The sequence below is a fragment of the Mauremys reevesii genome, linkage group 4, assembly GCF_016161935.1.
Source record: "Mauremys reevesii isolate NIE-2019 linkage group 4, ASM1616193v1, whole genome shotgun sequence".
Classification (NCBI taxonomy): Eukaryota; Metazoa; Chordata; order Testudines; family Geoemydidae; genus Mauremys; species Mauremys reevesii.
Window position 1 is genome coordinate 69,018,382 of NC_052626.1, and position 22,107 is coordinate 69,040,488.

Here is a 22,107-nt window from a genome sequence, read left to right on the forward strand (position 1 = left end):
AATGGTAGAATCTTCTCCAAGCAGTGCCCATTAGAGTGCACATGCACCCTCTTCTACCCCCTCCTCAGCATTTCCAAACATTCTGAGGGCGAGGCTATATAAGGGGCACAGCACCCTCTAGCACTTCAGTTCCTGCCAGCCTACTGTGCCAGACAGAAGTGAACCACTCCAATCCATCTTTGGATCCAGGATTTCCTCCACTGTAGTGCCAGATAACTACATAAAGAATTAAGTGTAATTTTTAGTGTAATAATAAATTTAGATAGTTTAGTATAGTTGGTGAGATTCAGTTCCCTGTAACAGCTGAACCGAAGAAAAAGAAAAAGCCAAGATTTAAGAGGTGTGCTTGATGCCCAACTGTCTTCCTGGAGACAGTGTGACGTACCTGGAGTACCCAGGCTTGTAAGGCACCTCACCACTACCTCCCCTTAGAGCTGGGGTTTTCACAACAAAACTTTTGGTGGCCTCAGAGTGTGGTCACCAACTCTTGCTTGTGGCCAGTCTGACAAATTTTCCTAAAATACTTAAACAAACTTTAGGAAAAACAAATAAATATGCACACACAAATTACAATGATTTGGAAATATATTTGTTGTTTTTTGGGGTTTTTTTGCAGACTCAATAATAAAAATAATGTACAGCTGTATTTTGGTGTGCCTGGCCCCCACTGCCTCCCCCGTCGCCTTCCCCAGCCCCCACCTACCCCCCAGGCTCCCCATCACCCCCTCTGCTCCCCCACATTGCCCGAGCTCCCTTCTGCAGTGTCGCACCCCAGCCTCACCCTGCTCCTTAGCTCTTGACCACCATGGTGTCCAGTAAGGCCAGTCCAGCTGAAGCCCAGAGCTGGAGCCCTATGGCTGGAGGGGCTGAAAATGGAACCCCGCCACCCCAGGGGGTGGAAGCCAAGAGCCCCACAGCTGAAGCTGGGGGCTGAAGCACCAAGCCTATTGGTAGATCCCCAAGGCTGAAGGGGAGTTAAGTCCACCCCCTTAGCCCCACTGCTTTGTCCCCTCCCCATCTCTGCCCAGGAGGCTGTCGTGACTGCAGGAAAAACCTCTGGGGGCGCATGGGACCACATTTGAGAAACGTTGCCTTAGAGCGAAGGAGTCTTGTCTGTGCTCGCTATGGATCAGCTCCCTGAAATCAAGAACTCTGGCAGCACAGGCACTACCTTCCAGGCCTCCACAGTCTTTTCTCTCTCTGTGTAGGTAGTGATAGGTATATACCAACCCAACTCAACCCCCATGAGTTCTTAGAGTACTCCCTGCCCCTTACCCACTGCATACTCAGAGTTACCAGGTTCTGTTACCAAACAGCAGTACACATCAGCTTGTACGTTTCAACTCAGGACAAGTACCTCACTTATCACCACAGCACTTATTCTTGTTTTCCTTAAATATACCTAAGTGATAGTAAGAAAGAATATTGGAAACAAATGATTACATACAAAACAAAATCATAACATGTTTTCTAAAGACTAAACTTAACAGGTTAACCTCCTGTATAAAGAAGTTCATTTCACCCAAAATCTTCCACAGTGTTTTCAACCAAGGCTGGCTGAGACCCCACTTTCATGAATGCAGACAAGCCATCCATTTACTTATTCCTAGGTGCAGGATACCTGAGTGTTTTCTTTGCCTTCTAGAACTACATCCAAAGTTTATCATCTTTCCCCACAGACAGGATAATTCCTTGTGGCTTGTTTATGTCTGTGTGGTCCTTTCCTGTTTACTTCACATCTCTTTGTTAAGATTTGACTTCAGATGTAAATGGGCATCCATTGTGTTAGCTCACAATGCTTAATTTACATCCTGAAAGAGATACATGTATCTTGCCTCCTGTCTGGAGAAACCAGTCTAAGGCATGTCACTTTTTGGTGACCTGCTTTTACCTTAAATGCTTAAGAACATAATTTTCTGGAACAGATACATAACTCCTTGCACAGTACATGCACATACATTTCACAGTGATATTGATAACCAGTGACACTGGCTTTCATTTGAGATCTCACACAAGATTCTTTGGTGAACTAGAATCTACATACCTGTAACCCCTCTGTATCCTTCTTTTAATGACACTAAGGGTACGTCTTCACTACTGGCCGTATCGGCGGGTAGCAATCGATTTCTCAGGGATCGATATATTGCTTCTCATCTAGATGCGATATATCGATCCCCGAACGCGCTCCTGTCGACTCCGGAACTCCACCAACGCGAATGGTGGTAGCAGAGTTGACATGGGGAGCCGCGGACATCGATCCCGCGCCGTGAGGACGGTAGGTAATTCGATCTAAGGTACTTCAACTTCAGCTACGCTATTCACGTAGCTGAAGTTACGTATCTTAGATCGATCCCCCCCGTAGTGTAGACCAGCCCTAAGATGTTCTTGGGTCACAGGTGGATGACCATGTTAGGTATCTGAAGGGTCTGGGGGAAGGCTGCTCTCCTTCTGGATATTCTGTTTGCCAGGCTTTCATGCCCAGAGTGCATAAAGTGAGGCAGAATAGACTACAGCTGCTTCTGCTCAAAGAAGCTCTTGCTGGTAAACCTTCTGGTTCCAGATCAGAAATCTAACACACCGGTTCAGCTCCTCCAGCAACCCAAAACTGTGTACAGCTTCCAGGATTTGGGGATCAGCTCTGGATTTATCTGCTAAAGCCATCAAGACTTTGAAGGCACTCTTGGTGGGAAAAGGTCAGCTGCCTTACAAGGAACCTAGAGCCACATCAGCAGCTACAGCTAGATTAGTTCCAAAAAGGAAGGCAAGGGAGAAGGACAGCCATTCTTAGCAGTGCCAGATCCCATGCATCACACCTATTGGAGCAGTCCAAGTCTGACATTGGCTTCTGAGGTTCCGACCCTTAAACCTAAATCAGCTCTAGTTCTGACGGAATATCAGAGGCATGGGTCTGAGAATTTCTCTGGATCAGGTACTCTCCACGTTGGTGGGACTGGCTCCCTCCTCTGCTCCTGTTCCGGGACTGCGATCCAAAGACATTTTTTTCTGTGGTGGCTGATGTGCACCTTCCCCATTCTGAGCATTCCACGAATCCGAGTTATGGATAACTGGCAAATAGGCTTTACAAGTTCTACAGTCGGATTCTTCTTCTCAGTTACGGAAAAGAACAGAGATTACTGTCTCTCCAAATCAATCCATACCTCCTCCTAAGACTTCTACAAGGTCGCCACACAGATTTTTCTCATCTTTTATTCCTCACCATCCTCTAGGTCCATTGTTGTCTCCTATAAGGTCCATAGCAGATCCTAGGTCTGATCCTCATTTAGAGAGAGAAGAATTAAGAGACTTGATTTGTTCATGCCTTCTCAGCCTGAGTTCCCTCACTCATTTACTTCTCTTATGGGTATGTTTCCAGATCCCAGCTACTGGAGGTACTGGCAGTCCTGGATTCCACGGCCTTATTGGGTTCCACCACAGGAATACTTCAATCATCCTTCTTATGAATGGAAAGATGATGTCTCATCTGATAAAGATTTGATATCTGGACAATCTTTGGATCTGATTCCACCACATCTGCCTGCAAATCAGGCAGTTGTGCCTGACACTTTCTGATTTCAGCCACTCCTCAGGGTCCTCTGTCTTTTCAGGCAGTAGGAAGCTGGTCTGCTCAGCTGCTGGTCCAAGATCCTGCAGAAGGCTCTTCTCCCTAGGAGAGATGTACACTTCCTTCCCTGGTGCAGCCCAAACTGAGCAGGGCCCTGCCTTTATACTTCCTGCTCTGTCCCATTACTTCTGGTCAAATGGGTGTGGCGGGTTCGACTCCACTCACCAGGGGGAGGATAGTGGTCCCTCACTCAAGTCGGAGGTAGACCACTTCACCTCCCCACACTCTGAGGCCATAAAAAAAAAAAAATCATTGAGAGTCTCTAGCCTAGCCTTCAGAAATGCTATGGGCAGGTGTAAAAAGGGGTGTACACACATTTTAACAAGCACTACTTGGAGAGAGTTCTACCGCTGGGTGCCATGAGCCAGCACAAAACCCATAATTGTGAATATACAGAGTCAGCTTGATTTTTACTGCTCTGCCCATTATAGGTTTCTGGCAGAACAGGATTAGAATGCTCAGGATCCATAACATGTTGATAATCGCACCATTCCAGGAAGAAGAGGGGATTAGACTGCCATGTTCAAAAGATTCTAGGATGCAGAACTGCAACAGAAGAGAACGTAAAGCAGGAATTCGCTACTTATCTCTTGGGAGTCCCCCTGCAAGACCAAGAATCCTAAGGATTCTGATTGCACCTGCAGCATTCTGCTTTGCTTGGTAACCGAGGTGACATTTGAGTTTAATGCTAGTGAAAACTGCAGACTTGACAGTCTTGGAGAATGGAACCATATTTATCTAAACAGGTAGAGGATGTGCCCTCGGCTCTAACCTCATCACGATTGAAGCACAAGGACCTGAATAACCCATTTCTAAGGAGAAAGGGAAATAAAAGTGTATGGCTGATGTCGCATTTGGGCTTCTCCCCAATGTCACAATTCCAGCCACATCCTTACCGTTTCATTAGCCTCCCGTTGTTTCTCATCAAATTCTCGTATTAGTTTCTTCTTCTCTTCTGGAAAAGAAATGGAACCACATCAAATATGCAACAAAGAAATTAAAACAGATCTCAAGCCAGCATAGGATGGGAACATCATACAGAAGACTGAGTTAACAGGAAGAGGCTTACTAACAGTACACCAGACCAAAGTTCAGCCTAAAATGGGGAACACCAGAAAATTCTTATAAAGGGCCAGAGAACTTAAAACCCACCACACTGTGATCAAGAAGTGAACACACAAAGCAACTCTGGCCGCTAGTTTTGGAAGACTAAAATATTGCTGATTTCTGAGATGCAACAAAACTCCATTCCCAGGACTAAAAAGGTGCTTAACTCAGGAAGGTGATAAAGACCTATGTTGGTATGTCTCTCAAACAATTGCTTATCTTGGTATTTAAAGTTCTGTAAGTTGAGTAGATGTTAACCCCAATGTCCTGGCCAAATTCTACTCCTGGGGGAATTCTGCACCACTACACGTGCATAGAATTCAAGTCCCCCGCAGATTTCTTTGCTTCCCCACAGAAAAATGACTGACAGAGAAGCTGCAAGAGCAGACACACACCACTCCATAGCAGTGCAGGTATGTTGTTCCAGGAACCCAGAGCAGCTGGTGGACAGGTAAATCACTGAGGGGCTGAGGACACTACAGCCAGTGGTCCTACCCTGAGCAGGATCAGCTGCTAGTCCAAGCTGGGCTGGAGGCAGGAGAGGATGGGACTTCCTTTTCCCCTGCAAGGAGGGGTTGGGGTGTATCAGCGCCAGACCCAGAAATCTCCCCCAGCTGCAGGAAACTCAGCATCCTCCCCTGCTTCCTGCCCCGATCACTCCTCAACTATGGGGAAAGGGGTCACTGTACAGGGAGCTGCTCTCCCATCCACACAACCCTTGTACATCCAGACTTGGTAACTGAGTCTCAAGTTCAAGCCTCATTCGGTACATCCAGAACCCCCCTAGTCTTCCATACCCGAAGCCCACTGCACTGAACCTCAACCCCTGCATCTGGAGGCCCCACCTGCATCCAGACCCCCTACTTCCAAACCCCCACCCGCTGCACCACCCTGAGCCCCCACATCCAGACTACCACACCACTGAAAGCCAACTAGCTGCACCCAGACCCCCACCCCACCAAGCCCCAACAACCTTTACCTGGAAGCCCCTGCAGAGTCCCATTGCCTCTATAACTGGAAGCCCACCCCCATGAGCCTCTGTGCATCCAGATCCCCCCCACACATAGATCCCTCACTGAGCTGCCTGCACCCAGATTGTCCCACACAGAATCCCCTCACCCCACACCTGGATCTCCCCACACTTGGATCCTGCCTGGTTGAGCCTACCTGCCCCACACCTGGTGCACAGGGGCATGGCCCCAGTGTGTTTTTGGTGCTGTGTCAGGGTTAGGTGCAGCCTCACCACTGATTCCATGTCCTGGGGGTGGGGGGGGGGACTAGGAGAGCTGCAGGGTGATCTTCCACATTCATGCAGCCAGTGGCCCGTGCTCCCCCACTGCCATGCTGAAGACTTTGCATTTATTTATTGACAAATTAAAATTCTGCAAGTTTTCTGCACGTTTTAAGTATTGAGCGCAGAATTTAATTTTTTGGTGCAGAATGCCCTCAGAAGTAAAATTCCATTTATGTAATTTAATTCTACCTTCCTAAGTTTTCCCTGCAGTTTCAACTGGATACAGCATTCTTCTCTTGCTTTGTTGGGCAGCTACTGACTTCAGCAGTAGGTGAAGAAATTCATGTGTCTATAGGTGATCTAGAATCCTTCCAGTAAGAGGTGCTGTCAAGAACTCAGGCCTTGGCTACACTGGTGCTTTCTAGTGCTGCAACTTTCTCGCTCAGGGGTGTGAAACAAAAAAAACACCCCTGAGCGCAGCAAGTTACAGCACTGTAAAGCACAAGTGTAAACAGTGCCCCAGCGCTGGGAGCACGGCTCCCAGCGCTGTAAGCTAATCCCCACGGGGAGGTGGAGTACCTGCAGCGCCGGGAGAGCTCTCTCCCAGCGCTGGCACCACGACCACACTAGACTTCAAAGCGCTGCCGCGGGACTGCTCCCGCGGCAGCGCTTTGAAGTTGCAAGTCTAGCCATACCCTCAGACAATAATACTGAAATAATGCCTGAATGCACATCTCCCTTAGCTAAGATGATAATCCATGTCACCCCAATGAGCTATGTATGTTTAAGATTTAATGTGGATTGCCCACTTGCTACTGAGTCCCTGTAATGAGTGTCTGGGCTTTTGAAGGCAATGTGTTGTGTTTTGTTTTTAAACAAGCCTGAAGAGATACACGTAGCATTTGCTAGATGCTTTTACCCGCAGAGCCTATCGCACCCTCATACTGCAAAGATCATTGGGAATGGTATTGTGTAAGCATAATCCCTTGATGCTACAAGAAAGCAATAGTGTATGTTTTTTTATAAGCTTGCAGAAAGAGCACAGAACTGGTTTAGAGCACGGTAAAGGGAAAGGTCAGTCATGTTTGCAAGAATTCTGATAAAAACTATTGTTCATCTCTCCTAGAAGCCAGTGCAAGTTTGTCCTGACTTCAAACAAAATCAACCTACGATAAGGAAAAAACAACAACAACAACAAAAAACAGGTTAATATTGACATAACTCATCTACTCCAACTGCAGTATTATGAAGAGACTACAGTCTCGCCATAGTTCCAATAGCAACAAGAGCTCTATTACAAGGTCAACTTTCTGTTATGAAGTCCCACAACTCTGGTTCCCTAAAGAACTTTCAGTAGGTAGAAGTTTGAGAAAATATCGAAGTCTTTAAAATAGCTCCTTTTATTTTCGTTACTTGTCTGACTTTCCCTTTCAGCCCAAAGGAAAATTACACCATAATATGTTAATTGTAAGTAGCTTTTGACACTAGCTCAAGCTGTCAGCTAACAAGGAAAAATTACGTTCTCAAATGATACAAAAAGGCAGTTACTCTAATAACAGCATGGACCATGACACTAGATGTCAGTGCTAACATAATGGTCCTTAACTGGTGTATAGACTCCTCACTGCAGTAATAAGGGAATAAGAAGTTGGATAAAATATATATTGTCTATTCATGAGGGAATTCTGCACCAAAAATTAAAAATTCCACATCAAGAGATTTAAAAAGTGTCAAAACACCACAATATAATCACACCAGTTTCAATTATTTTGGTAATTTATTTCAAAATTCCTGTCAGCAAGTATATCTAACAATACAGACAACAAAAAAAGATTCAGGAAATGTTAACAGATTCCTTACTAGGCATATTAACACAGAACTCTGAGTAATAATTCATTTAAACTACAATACAGAAACGTATTTTCCACACCCCTCAGAAGCAGTGAAAAGGCTTGGGGGAGCCAGAGATAATGGAGGAGCTGAAGGAGAGGGAAGTAATTGCTGGGAAGAAGCCTGGGAGTGAATGTGGAGGATTGTTGGGTGAGAGTAAGAAGTATGGAATGGGGATTTGGGATTTATTTTTTTTTGGAGGGGGATTGTTAGGGAGTCTCCCCCATGCAGACCCTTGCTGACCCGAGCATCTCTCATTCAGGCACATTTGCCCCTGTCCTCATGTGTTCCTGCACCACCATCTCTGCCATCCCATGTGGCTCCACAGCCCCACTCAGCCACCCCCTCCCTTTCCCGTTGTGGCCCCCTTCCTCATCCCCTTGTGGCCCTGAACCCTCACTCAGCCACCAGAGTATTTCTGGAACAGCACAGAAATATATAACTATGGAATTTTCCATGGCACTGCTGTTCCTCCAAAGTGATGCAAGAAACTGTCCAAAATACTTGAGAAAATTCTCACCCACTTAAATAACCAGATTTCCACTTTTTGGCTGATGCATTTTATCAGGGCTTGAATATTAATATACCTCATTATACTCATTCCCAAACCCTTTTCAAAGCTTTGAGAATCACTGCACACACACACACAACGAAATGCAGTCATGTCATGAATGGAAAATGGTCAGTTTAACACTCCAAAGTAATACCACAGAACAGCATAAGACAAAATGCAGAGAATACTTTAGCAAATTGAAAGTGCAGAGTTAATAGCCAATTTGAATACAGACAGGACTTTGGGGGTTAAAATTTCTATCCTTGTAACAATGTAACAACACTTATTTATGACCTTGAGTAGTCAGGACCTGGGTTTCATAATCCTCATAGAAGGTATCTTTAGCATCACTGTGCTTCCTGGTATCACGGTAGGGCATTACTTTAATGCCAACAAAAAGAAAAGCATCACTTAAGCCACCAATACAATTTACCAAGCACCAGGGCTTATATCCAAGAGACTAACTCTGACAAGATCCCAAACCTGCCAAGATCTCACACTGTGGTGTTTTTGCGGTGTGTAAATTACAACCTTCCTCTTCATACAAGTAAATGTTACTCTTGTACACAACGACTCACTATTTCCAAATATAGCTACAGCTTTGTAGTTAACATTTTATTACTCTCTGCCATCTCCAACAGGCTTTTGGCTCTACAGAATTTGATTACACCTCTACCCAGATATAACGCTGTCCTCGGGAGCCAAAAAAATCTTACTGCGTTATAGGTGAAACTGCGTTATATCAAACTTGCTTTGATCCGCCAGAATGCGTAGCCCCCCGAGCACTGCTTTACCGCATTATATCGGGTCATGTTATATCAGGGTAGGGGTGTAGTAATTTGTGTCCAAACCATTAACCCCTAAATCAACCTAAGGCTGATGCTGATATTCATAATGCTGCATTTTGCTTATTTTCATGCCTCCAAGCAATAGTGTACTGCTGCTGTAAGTAAGCAGCCAAATAATTGCAAGTGACTATATCACTACTACTGTAGTTTGAGAAAGAAAAGTTGTCTAAATGGTGATAAAGGGTAGGAGGTGTTAGTAAAAAAATATTACAATGGTTCTAGCTTACGGAAAAGTCAGAATAGATCTGACAGTCTCATTCAGAACACTCAGGATTAAACTGCTACTAGAATATATCAAGCCAAGTACTAATGCAATAGAAGGAACAAAGCTTCGGAAGAGTCTATGATGATGTTATCCATGTGATTATAATAGGGCTAAAAAAGGTGATTCAATTCCTCTTAAGAAATAAGTAAAATCATTTTACTTTTTAGTAAAGGGTAACTGATCAATATTGTTTAGAAATCCCACACTGCCCTAGTATTTTACATAGATATAGAACAGAAACTTTTGCATCTTGGTCAAGGAATTTATCTTGTTTATATAAAGAGAAACAGCTCTCTGGATTTGCATCCCTCTACAAGAGCCCAAGAATTTAAGATTCTTATCCCCCAAAGAGTTTCAGAGGCAGCCAAATTCTCTTTAAAGTAATATGTTTTATATTATCCGATTCTGAGGAAGGCTTCGGGGGACTTTTCAGAAGACAAAAATGCACCTGCCCCTAATTAACTAGAAGCAGAAGAATCATCTAGTAAAGCAATACACTTACACCAGATGGGGAAATTCCTGAATTCCCTCAAAACCCCTTGCGAATTCTTTCTAAAAGCATTCTTGGGGATTTTCTTGGTTTAAGCAAGGATTTTTAGCATTTACAAAGGTCTCTTTGTAACGGAAAGTTATCCTTAAACATAAGCAGCAACTCATTTCTCAAGACCCTCAGTTCTCCATCAAACTTTAATGTTCTATTTTACTGAAAAACTTTCACCATTGTTCATAAAATGACCTTTTAAAAATAAGAATAGAGCTATACAATTAAGTCAGCTTCCTGCTTGTTGTTGTGTTCTGCTTTTGAATGTGGGATAGTGTTCTAGCTAGGTTCTTTCTTTGATCCCCCTCACTGTGGATCAGAGTGCCTCCCAAAATTATAAAGTGAAGAGTAATTTCTCACTCTTCCATACAGCGAACCAGCAAAGGGTTTGTGGGAGGGGAGGCTTGTTGGAGTTATGGTGGGAAGGCTGGGTTGAAAAAGTAGGTAATTTATTTTGAAAAAATAGGTAATTTATTTTGCTCTCAAGGAACTGAGTTTTTAAGTCAGTTTCAATATCAAGCAAGATCCAGATTTGCAGTCCATTCACCAAAAAAGATCCATTCTTCTGCACACACACATATTTCATTCTTGATGTTGATAATACGCTGGTTCCAGCAGAATATAGCCATTTTGGAAGGTCATCATCATCCCAGATGAGGTAATTCTTGGGACAATTTTAAGGAGAGTTTTGAAGAGGTGAAGACAGACTTTGAATTCAACTCAGTATTCAATGGGGAGCCATTTGACAATGGACCACTGGAGTGTTGTGCTCCCAACAGCCTGAGAGACTGAGCATATAGGCTACTGTATTACAAACAACCTGTAGCTTTTTATAAGGTTGGTGGTTACATATTAGGTACAGAGAATTACAATAATTAATCCCAATGGTCACATGACTAACAAATGCCATAAAACAAGGACTATTTGCCCTATTCACTCTTCTGGCAGAAAAAAGAAGTCAGCTGAGTAGACTTGAGGTAATTATGTGTCAGGCTTCTCCAAAGTAAGGGAGCTTCCTGATTGTGAAGAGATTCACTCATATTGCTAACATTCCCCTTGTCAGGCCACTTCCCTTTTTCAAATATAACCAGAATTCAACAGATGAATTAAAGGGCCACCATCAACTTTTAGAGAGAGACTTCCCTTACAAAATGTTTTATCTACTTATCCGTATCTACTACATTAAACATTACTATAACTGAACAATTTGAGGAAAAGCTATTTTTCCAGTATTACTTTCTGCCTTTGACAACATTACACACAGTGTTTCACTTTAGAAATCTTCTCTAGATTATGTGGGTCTCACACAGCAACACAGAAGAGAAAATCATTTAAAAATAGGAAAACACAGCAGTAAAACTACAAAAACTGATGGGAAGACTCTGCCAGCTGTACTACTGTAAACTACTTTAACTCTTTATTATTAATTCATTTGACTAGATTTCCACCTAACAATCCTTAAGCAAGATTCCAACAACATTTCAGAAAGGAAATGCAATTCACACTGTAGACCTAGAGCAGAGGTGGGCAAACTTTTTGGCCCGAGGGTCACCTCTGGGTGGGGAAAATTGCATGCAGGGCCATGAATGTAGGGCTGGGGCAGGGGGCTGGGAGGGAGTGCAGGATGTGGGAGAGGGTGCAGTGTGCAGGAAGGGGCTCAGGGCAAGGGGTTGGGGCGGACAAGGGGGCTCACAGCAGGGGGATGGGGTCCAGGAGGGGGCTGAGGGCAGGGGTGCAAGGAGGGGGCTCAGGGCAGGGTGCTGGGGTGCAGGAGGGGTGCAGTGGGGGCTCAGGGCAGGAGATTGCAGACTGAGGGCAGGGGGTTGGGGTGCAGGAGGGGGCTCAGGGCAGGGGGTTGGGGTGCAGGAGGGGGCTCAGGGTGCAGGCTCCAGCCTGGCGCCACTTATCTGGAGCAGCTTTGAGGTGGCAGCAGTGCACAGCCATGGCCCTGTACTGCCACAGGGGTGGCAATCCCCCAGGCCATAGTTTGCCCACCCCTGACCTAAAACAACATTAAATGAATACCAGGAAAACTTTATCCACACAAAAATGCAGCTCTGCAACCCCATAGAGCAACACTGCCTCTCCTGCTTGTACTGAGATCGAGCTAAATGCCCAAAGCATACAAATACTTACACAAATTTAAGTAATTCCAGTGATGTCAGCGGGACTGCCCAACAGCAAAAATCATGCATAAGTGCTTACCGGGTTGGGACCTTAGTTAACCCAACAGTAGGCATGCTCAAGGGTGAAGCTACCAAACCTGGCAATAACTAACCAGTAACATATAGCAAAGCCAGAACTACCGAAAACCTACACCTAAGAGTGTGCTCTCCAAGACAGCAAGGCCACCAGCAGCTGCAGAGAAGAGAACAGGAGAATTAGCTCAAAGGCAGCAAGTGGTATATCAGACCTCTGCAGACATCAACACATTCCCTCTCTACATAGTTTTTTAAAGAATCTTGTGAATTTAGTGCTAGTGACTGGTTCTGGCCTGACAATTTCAGAGACTGAAGATCTTTATTTATCCATAGAATATGTATTACAAGGACAGTCCAAGCTTCCCCTCACTGTCCCATCAGTGCCTCATGCATTTAGCAGAGACCATCTTAAGGGTCAGGCTTCTTTGTATACGTCCCATTCAGTTCTTGGCCTCTTCCAAGGATGCCAATAAGACTAAGAGGGCCAATTAGCTCTGGCTAGTTGGAAAGCTCTGTACTCCATTATCAATCCCCTGAGCTAAGCAGCCCACAGCATTGTCCCACCTGCTTCACAAAGTGAGAGGATTTCTGCTCTGGAAGATGAACAGCTCTGACCCTGGAACCTACAGGATTTTCGAGCTGATTTGACACTTGTTAACACAAGTTCTCAAAACCATCTCTGCTCCTCCGCAAGCTACAAACTGGCCAAGCGCAAGCGCGGTGACTCCGTAAGGCTGCATCTGTAAGGTGATCCCGACACCGCGCTAGACTCAGACCCGGCAGGAGAGAGACGGGGGGTGGGGGGGAAGGGGTTTGAATTCCTGCTCCCTCCAACGTAATAACGGCCCCGCGCTCGCGCCCTCCCCGCGGCACCTCACGGGCCGCGCCCGCCCTGCCTCACCGGCCGCGCTCCCCCGCAGTCTCTCCGGGACGCCCCGCAGCTGCGCCTGCAGCCCCCGGAAGATCTCGTGCAGCCGCTCGAAGTGCTCGGAGGAGCCGGAGCCCCGACCCGCCATGGCGGCGGCGGCAGCAGCTGCCGTCGCCCTCTCGCCTGTTACTAGGATCCCAGGCCCATCGCCGGCTCTTCACAAACACTTCCGGGACGCGAGACGGAGCGTCCTCGTTCCGGCCACTCGGCCCGCCCAGCAGGGCGCCCTACATAGCGCCTGATGATAAATCACTCGGCAGCGCCCCTCTGGCCACGAGGTTCACAGCGCCGGTCCCCACCGCCTTGCGAGAGCAGCATTCGGGGTCTGAGTCGCCATTCCCGAATGGGACTAGCGCCGTTCTACGGAGCAGGCACAAACCCGGCCACCTCAAGGAGGAGGCCCCGAGACTCCGTGCCGCGCACTGCATGTTGGGAAGTGTAGTCATGCTGTGGGGAGGGTCACGCGGGAGTCGTGGGACTTTCAGGTAGGGCCTAAGGCTGCGAACTACCGGACTGGACAATGCTGGGTGGATCCTTCCCTCACCGCTCTCCCAGCTGCCCTTAATCGCTGGGGGTTTCTACCTCAGCCTTATCTTTAGGGTTGCCAATTTTGGTTGGACTTTTCCTGGAGATTTAATCACATGATAGTCTTTAATTAAAGATTATTTTTTAATTCCTGGACACTCCAGACTGATCCTGGAGGGTTGGCAACCCTATGATTGTCTGTCACAAGGGGAGCAGCCACTGCCCTGTTCTCTATTCTGGAGCAGCATGGGGCCCTTCCCATTCCTGCGGAGTGCAGGCAGCTGGGAGACATGTGGCCCCAGTTACCTGTTGGAGGCCAAAACTTGCCAGACTTGGACTCAGGTAAACAGTGAATGTTAGGAAAAATTGGATTTAAAATACTTGTTGATGGTTTACGAGCCATTACTTAGCCCCCAGAGTGATGGGGTGTCCACGGCCTTGGTGAAATGTTGGGATCATTTATGTAATGAGAATTCTAGAGTAGTTGTATTTGACAGCATTGCACTTGCTCCCTGCATGCCTCTGAATAACAATGTGGTGGTTGGGCCTTTATCGCAGCTGGCAAAGTTGAGTTCTGAAGCAACAAGATTGGTTGGACAATTGCTGTGACCACGCACAGTCTATCCCTGTTTCACCCCATCACCTTGTGCAGGCAAGGAATGGAAAATGTGCAAGAGTCCTGCCCTGCAAGCACATCCAAGAGCAAGGTTTGAGGTGGTTTGCTCCCCTGACAAGTATAGCAAGGATGTGCACATACCAGCAATCCAGAGAAACCCAATGTGTTGAGTTTGTTATGCTGTGTCATCCAACACAGTAGTTTTGCATTCAGGATCTGGCTCCGCAGATCTGGACACCGAAATCTCCTGTCCAAGGAGCAGATACAGTACAGAAAGTCAACACAAACTTTCTCACATGGCTTAACACTAGTGGTAAAAAAAGGAGTGAGTAAACTCTTGCTTCCCCACCTAATTTTCAAATAATAATCAATCATATCAGAAAAAGAACAGTTAATTTGTAAGTATAATAATAATTAATACATGTATTCAGTCAGTCCACACATGGAGTAGCACTAGTTGCTTATTGCAGATTTTACAGGCCACTTGTCTGGTGCTGGATGTAATCAGCCAGTAGATGACTCACACAGCAGTTGTTGTGGTCATACAGCTACAATTTGCTTGTCACAGGAGAGTAGGGGTAACTAAAGAACAGATGCTTTAGTCAGCTAAGCCATGGTGCCTGTCTTAAATGAGAAGTGAGTAAACTTCATACTCTCTAAATGTGAAGAGCTAAAACTCTGGTTACCCTTGGCTGTTTTACTACTTAACAGTTTACTTCAACTGTAACCTGGAGGGCTCCCTTTAGGGTTAATAGTCTCTATGCCCCATTCAGTAAGTTCTTCCTTACCCTTTGCTAACAAGAGGTCCAAGTGGTGGTAGTCATGGTAGTTGCTTTTGTGATGTGTACACCTGACCAGAGGGAACTAGGCTGAGGGGAGGGATAGCTCAGTGGTTTGAGCATTGGCCTGCTAAACCAAGGGGTTGAGAGTTCAATCCTTGAGGGGGCCACTTAGGGATCTGGAGCACAACCAGTACTTGGTCCTCTTAGTGGGGGCTGGGCTAAATGACCTTTCAAGCTCCCTTCCAGTTCTAGGAGATAGGATATCTCCATTATTTAAAAAAAAAAAAACACTTTCATTCATCTCATGTAGGACATCAAATGATTTCCTGCTCTCATCAACTGTGCTGCAACCCCCAGCTTGGGACACAGAGTTCTTTCAGGAACTTCAAAGGTATCAAATGATACTCCCCTCCCCCTGCAGTTTGGATTTGGAATACAAAATTGGCTCCATTTTTGTCTTGCCAGTAGAGTTGTTAAATTCTTTGCAACAATAAGTGAGTGTTAGAGTCCTGGCTGAGCTCCTCCTTGTGGAAGATCACCTGCTGTATTGGATGCAACTGTTGAATCCTGGGTACTTCCAACCCTGCTGGGTCTGAGTAGCATTCAGAGACTGTCTCTATTCAGAGACTGGCCTTTCAGACACACTCTCAGGATACAGACTCCAATGCTGGTATCCTCTCTTGGGATATGGAGCCCTGTGACCCTGCTGCTCTAGATCTGAAGACCAGTGTGGACCTTCCCCAGTTTCCCCAGTAGGTTAAGCACACCTTTCACCAGAGCTCCTCTTGCACATGCACTCTGGGTTACAATTTAATGCTTTGGGGACAACACGACCAGGGCTGTCCCTACCCATACGCAAAGTACGCAGCTGCCTAGGGCACCAGGAAACTTGGAGCACCAAATTTCCTGGTGCCCTAGGCAGCTGCATGCTGCTCCAGCCCCTGCCCCACTCCACCCCAGCCCTGCCTCTTCCCACCCCTGCTCCACCCCTTCCCCAAAGCCCCCGCCCTGCTCCATCCCCACCCCTTCCTACCCCTGCTCTGCCCCAGCCCCGCCCCCACTCCTCTGAGGACTGCTGCAGGGTCAGGCCTGCACTCACTGGTGGTGGGAAATGCAGCAATCTGGCATGCCACTAGTGAGTGCTGGGGGGGGCAGTTCCCCCATGCCCCCCAAGCCAGCCCCACTCCCACTCTTTTTGTACATTTTTAATTGAATTAAAATTTCCTTCCAAATAGAGCTTGACACAAGTACAAGTAAAACTTAATCAACTAATAAATAAGAAATTCACCATTTTTGTAACATAATAAAAATGTAAAAATTAAGAATCTGAATAAATATAAATTGTTATATAATTGTTGAAATAAATGTGTATAGATATGGGGTATCTCCTGCTTAGCAAAAAGAATCACAAATTTAATGTAAGGGCTATATTTTGTTGCAAATCAACATGTTTTAATGGTTACCAACTAATGAGAATCAATCTTAAAGAAAATAACTAAAAAGTACAAATCAAGGTTTCCTGCTTGCTGATTTAAGTCATGATTAAAATTGGAGATTTAAATCAATCCACCTATCTGCTAAGATAAGGGTATTCAATTATTGATGGCCACTAATGGCTCTTTCTTTCAGGATTGCACATTGTCAGGTTCATATCATAAAATGGAAGATTTAATTCATATAAGGTCATAGTGAGAAAGAGATTTCATACAATCAAATGGAATTAATAAATTTACATAGGCAGATTCCCCAAACTGTCACAAATACTTAAATGCCTGCATAATTGTTGGGGACTTTAACCCCGACAGCGAAATTCGTTGTCTGTTCACAGAGAGACAGGCAACACCAGCAAGGTCGGATCAAAAGCCCTTTATTGACAAGTGCACGCATCAACAAAGGGCCGCTCGTCTCCAGTGAGAACCAGCAGCACTTTTCAGCTTAGTATTAGCCTATATAGACAGTTTTATTATGTCATACATCACTCACTTGAGCAAAACCCACCCCCCTTTGTTTAACAACTTAAAACTAGACACTTTTAATATACACACGCCTAGCCTTTATGTCTACAACATTAGATTATTAATTATATCTTAACAACACCCAAAAATTAAAAATACAGGGGAGTTTTAAACAAACCTATAACTCAACCAAAAAGTTAGAATCTGAACCGTGGGATGCTAGAGTTTCTTATCAGCTCTTTAAACACTGTCCTTAGCACAGCTAATGGTATGCCAGCAATGCAATCCCTGGTTTATCTCAGGCTTATCTCACGTTTTCCAGGGCTCTGTAAAACAATGCTGCTTCTCAGTACTTTTCCACTCTGGGATTACCCAGAAACCTCTTTTAGCCAGGTTGGCATAACTGTTTTGCCTGCTATATTTTCATTCAGGCCTAACATAATTAAGTAGGAGTGCCTACTATACTGCATCTGAAGAAGTGATTTTTTTACCCACGAAAGCTTATGCCAAAATAAAACTGTTAGTCATTAAGGTGCCACCGGACTCCTTGTTGTTTTTGTGGATACAGACTAACACGGCTACCCACTGATACTATACAGTATAACTATTGTTAAAATATCTAACTGGACTCGTAGGGAAATTTTCTATTGTCCATGGTCACTGTGCAATTTTCAAATAGTCAGAACTTTGGTAAATCATACCCAAGTCGACCAAAAGCATTACTATTTCTCAGTGAGGACTGTGCTCATGCCAATTTTAAATTCTTGCTGGTTTTGCTGTGTCTATGTTTAAAAAGAATTATTAGAATTATTTTATAATGGGAAGTGTGTTTTTTCACTGTCTCATAATTCAAGCCTGAAAGATTTTTGCTTGCCCTTTCCAGTAAAATTCACTGCAGGGCATAGACTTAATATGGAAAACTAAAATTGAATGTTTCAGAAAGTTATGAGTGTGAAAACAGGAAGTTATAAATGAAACTTTTTCAATCTTAATTATAATGGTTGGTACCAGCCACCATAAATATATGTATGTCACATAGGCAGTAGAAAATTTTTTATTTTAAAGAGTGCTTGCAAACAAAACAAGACATTTTCAAAAGGACCTCTGTGTCAGAAACAACAGATCTGTCTTTGCTATAGGTCCACTGAGAGCTGCCGGCTTTGGCCACCACTATATGTAAACAATGAGCAGTAAAGTTCTGGTGAATGAAGGAAACTGGATTTTGATAGCTTCTTTTTCTGTATCCAGTGCCTGCACGTAAATCTTTAGAAAATGTGAAAAATCCAGAGCTGTCAGGGAAGCAAAGCAGACCCATTGCCCCAGATTCTAACTTCATTAAGCTCTCTTCTTCATTGGTAAAAGGCCCATTGGAGGAGGCAGTTTAATTGTCTTGATCATTCATTGAGAAATGCCAGACTTCCCATTAGCTCTCTCTACACACACACACGCAAAATCATCTGCATTTTTCTAGAGCTAATAACAGAAACCTAGAAGTGGGGTTAAAGAAGGGTCATTTACTGAAATCACTGGTGTGATATTTGAATGGGATCATGCGCCAAACAGGCCTAGAAGAGATGAGTCTTCCAGGCTGAGCTTTCTGCTCAGGTAGTTCCTTCTGCCTATTTAAACCTGCAGAACTGCTGTTTCCTCAATTGTGTGTTTCTTTCTGAGCATCCTGGCTGAGAGAAGAGCACTGGTGCTGGTGGCACAAACCCAAGGGCGGCTCTAGAAATTCTGCCGCCCCAAGCAGGGCGTGCGGCCGGGGCAGAAGTGGCTGCGGACGGTCCCGTGGTCCCGCGGCTCCGGTGGAGCATCCGCAGGCATGCCTGCGGGAGCTCCGTCCGAGACGCGGGACCAGCGTACCTGCCGCAGTCATGCCTGCGGGAGCTCAAGCGGAGCCGCGGGAAGAGGGGACCCTCCGCAGTCATGCGTGTGGCAGGTCCGCTTGTCCCGGGGCTCCGGTGGACCTCCCGCAGGCATGACTGCGGAAGGTCCGCCGGAGCCAAATGCCGCCCTACCAGGACAATGCCGCCCCACGCGCCTGCTTGGCGCGCTGGGGTCTGGAGCCGGCCCTGCACAAACCCCTCAGCTTTATTTGTGTTTTAAGAAGATAGTTCACCAAACAGGGTAATACAAACACTGCAAAGAGATTAAACACAAATATCCATCTGGGAATTTCTAGTTTGGCCACTGGTGTAGTACCATGATGCCAATATAACATAATTCATCATAGAGTGATCAGAACTACTTTCTGCTTTGCTGGCTGTTCAGTGAGTGAAATGTGGATGTTGAACCTGTGTTTGTGATGTGCAACTTTTTGAAAATGCTCACCTGGAAGCTGTGAAGTGAAGTGAAGTAATGCTACATCAGAACAAATCTGTGACTGACCAGGGTGGTATGGTTGTCACTATCCTGCACAGCATGCCACTTGGAACTTCATGATAACAAGCAGGGCTAGAACCCCAGTCCTGCTGCTACAAAAGGCACAGACCTCCATCACTTGAGCTAAAGGGCCCTGGGATTCTCTTAGTTAGCAATATAGAGTCTGTGACACAATTTATCACTCCTGAGTGCATATACACACTAGCCAGTTAATTTAAATATTGCACTGAGAGCACTTTGATGCTTAGACCTAAGAATACTTTATCCAGGTGGGTACTGTTAGCCCCGATTTACAGGTGTGGCACAGAGAGACAGTGAAATGACTTGCCTAAGGTCACTTAGTAAGGCAACAGCAGAGTCCTGAATAGAACCCAGGTTCGTCTGGACTCTTAAGAGCACTTTAAGACCAGAAGCGCTGCTGCTAGTTAGCAAATGATAAAGCAAACCACAGAAAGTTATAGAGTAGAGAACAAATTAACTCAGTAGTTAGGAAGTTATTGATCCTTTAGATCTAAGGAACTGACTTGCTTGCAGTTTTGTTTTATTTGGGGAAGAAGGTATATTTGTTTCCTGCAGAGAAATCACTAGGTATGTCTCTTTGTTTTTTTCCACCAGTACGGCACATTACCCAGACTGGGTTGTTGGACTACAACTCCCAGCACGTTGTGCTCTGCCTTTCTGCACACAAAGCTGATGGGTAGGACTACAACTCCCTGCATGCAATGCTCCCTAGCTGGTGTATTTCACTCACCCTCCCTTGTCTCTCTGAGAGACAAGAGTCATTGGAAGGGAAGGCAACCAACAGACAGCAGCAATGCTAAACTGCTTGGTGACCGTGTTGGGAATATTCATCTGTGTTCTCCTTCTGTTCATGGCAGCTCCCTACATCAGGTCTGTATTAGATAATTGATTAGCTACTGTGTAAACTCTTTTACCCTTTAAAAAGTGTGCACCTTTTTACTTCTGCTAAATGGGGATCCAGCAAGTGCATTCGTGGTAGAGAAGGCAGATCAGTTTATTAATTATTGCACTTAGAGAAAGATCAGGTAATATGCTAGGTAATAAATATTAATATCGAATCTACCAGTTCCACGCGCAGGGCCAGGTAGGCAGGCGGAGCTTCAGAGTCTCAATGCGTGGATGAGACGATGGTGTAGAGAGGAGGGGTTCACGTTCATTAGGAACTGGGGAAACTTCTGGGATGGGAGGAGCCTATACAGGAGAGATGGGCTCCACCTAAACCAAAGTGGAACCAGACTGCTGGCACTAAACATTAAAAAGGTTGTAGAGCAGTTTTTAAACTAGGAGATGGGGGAAAGCCGACTGCTGCAGAGGAGCGTGTGGATCGGACACAGACTTCTCTTAGGGGAGAGTCTGATGATAGAGAATCTCCAGGTTATAGTCAGGAGCAGAGGACTGAAAAGTATAATGTAAGGGCCGGATCAGATGATAAACAGTCACATAAAAAAGAATCTGGCACATCAGAAAAAGGCAGGCTAATAAACAGGGACAAGTTTTTAAAGTGCTTGTACACAAATGCCAGAAGTCTAAATAATAAGATGGGTGAACTAGAGTGCCTTGTGATAAAGGAGGATATAGATATAATAGGCATCACAGAAACCTGGTGGACTGAGACCAATCAATGGGACACAATCATTCCGGGGTACAAAATATATCGGAAGGACAGAACAGGTCGTGCAGGGGGAGGAGTGGCACTATATGTGAAAGAAAGTGTAGATTCAAATGAAGTAAAAATCTTAAGCGAATCCACATGTTCCATAGAGTCTCTATGGATAGAAATTTCATGCTCTAGTAAAAATATAACATTAGGGATCTATTATCGACCACCTGACCAGGACAGTAATAGTGATGATGAAATGCTAAGGGAAATTAGAGAGGCTATCAAAATTAAGAACCCAATAATAGTGGGGGATTTCAATTATCCCCATATTGACTGGGAACATTTCACTTCAGGACGAAATGCAGAGATAAAATTTCTCGATACTTTAAATGACTGCTTCATGGAGCAGCTGGTATGGGAACCCACAAGGGGAGAGGCAACTCTAGATTTAATCCTGAGTGGAGCGCAGGAGCTGGTCCAAGAGGTAACTATAGCAGGACCGCTTGGAAATAGTGACCATAATACAATAGCATTCAACATCCCTGTGGAGGGAAGAACACCGCAACTGCCCAACACTGTGGCATTTAATTTCAAAAGGGGGAACTATACAAAAATGAGGGGGTTAGTTAGACAAAAGTTAAAAGGTACAGGGACTAAAGTGAAATCCCTGCAAGTTGCATGGGCCCTTTTTAAAGACACCATAATAGAGGCCCAACTTCAATGTATACCCCAAATTAAGAAAAACAGTAAAAGAACTAAAAAAGAGCCACCGTGGCTTAACAACCATGTAAAAGAAGCAGTGAGAGATAAAAAGACTTCCTTTAAAAAGTGGAAGTCAAATCCTAGTGAGGCAAATAGAAAGGAGCACAAACACTGCCAACTTAAGTGCAAGAGTGTAATAAGAAAAGCCAAAGAGGAGTTTGAAGAACAGCTAGCCAAAAACTCCAAAGGTAATAACAAAATGTTTTTTAAGTACGTCAGAAGCAGGAAGCCTGCTAAACAACCAGTGGGGCCCCTTGATGATCAAAATACAAAAG

At 45.0% G+C, this 22,107-nt stretch overlaps 2 protein-coding genes across 2 annotated transcripts in view; one reads left to right on the top strand and one right to left on the bottom strand.

Moving 5' to 3' along the window:
• The window catches only part of VTI1B (vesicle transport through interaction with t-SNAREs 1B), a 23,834-nt gene extending 10,462 nt beyond the window's left edge, over window positions 1-13,372 (bottom strand). Inside the window, exons 1-2 of the mRNA XM_039533559.1 lie at window positions 13,163-13,372; window positions 4,519-4,577 (exon numbers count right to left, since the gene is read on the bottom strand). Of these exons, the coding sequence (XP_039389493.1) occupies window positions 4,519-4,577; window positions 13,163-13,277 (174 nt within the window). The 5' untranslated portion in view covers window positions 13,278-13,372. The remainder of the gene's footprint in view (window positions 1-4,518; window positions 4,578-13,162) is intronic.
• LOC120402951 (retinol dehydrogenase 12-like) overlaps window positions 13,276-22,107 on the top strand; it is a 21,560-nt gene continuing 12,728 nt past the window's right edge. Inside the window, 2 exon segments of the mRNA XM_039533556.1 lie at window positions 13,276-13,299; window positions 13,301-13,674. Of these exon segments, the coding sequence (XP_039389490.1) occupies window positions 13,276-13,299; window positions 13,301-13,674 (398 nt within the window).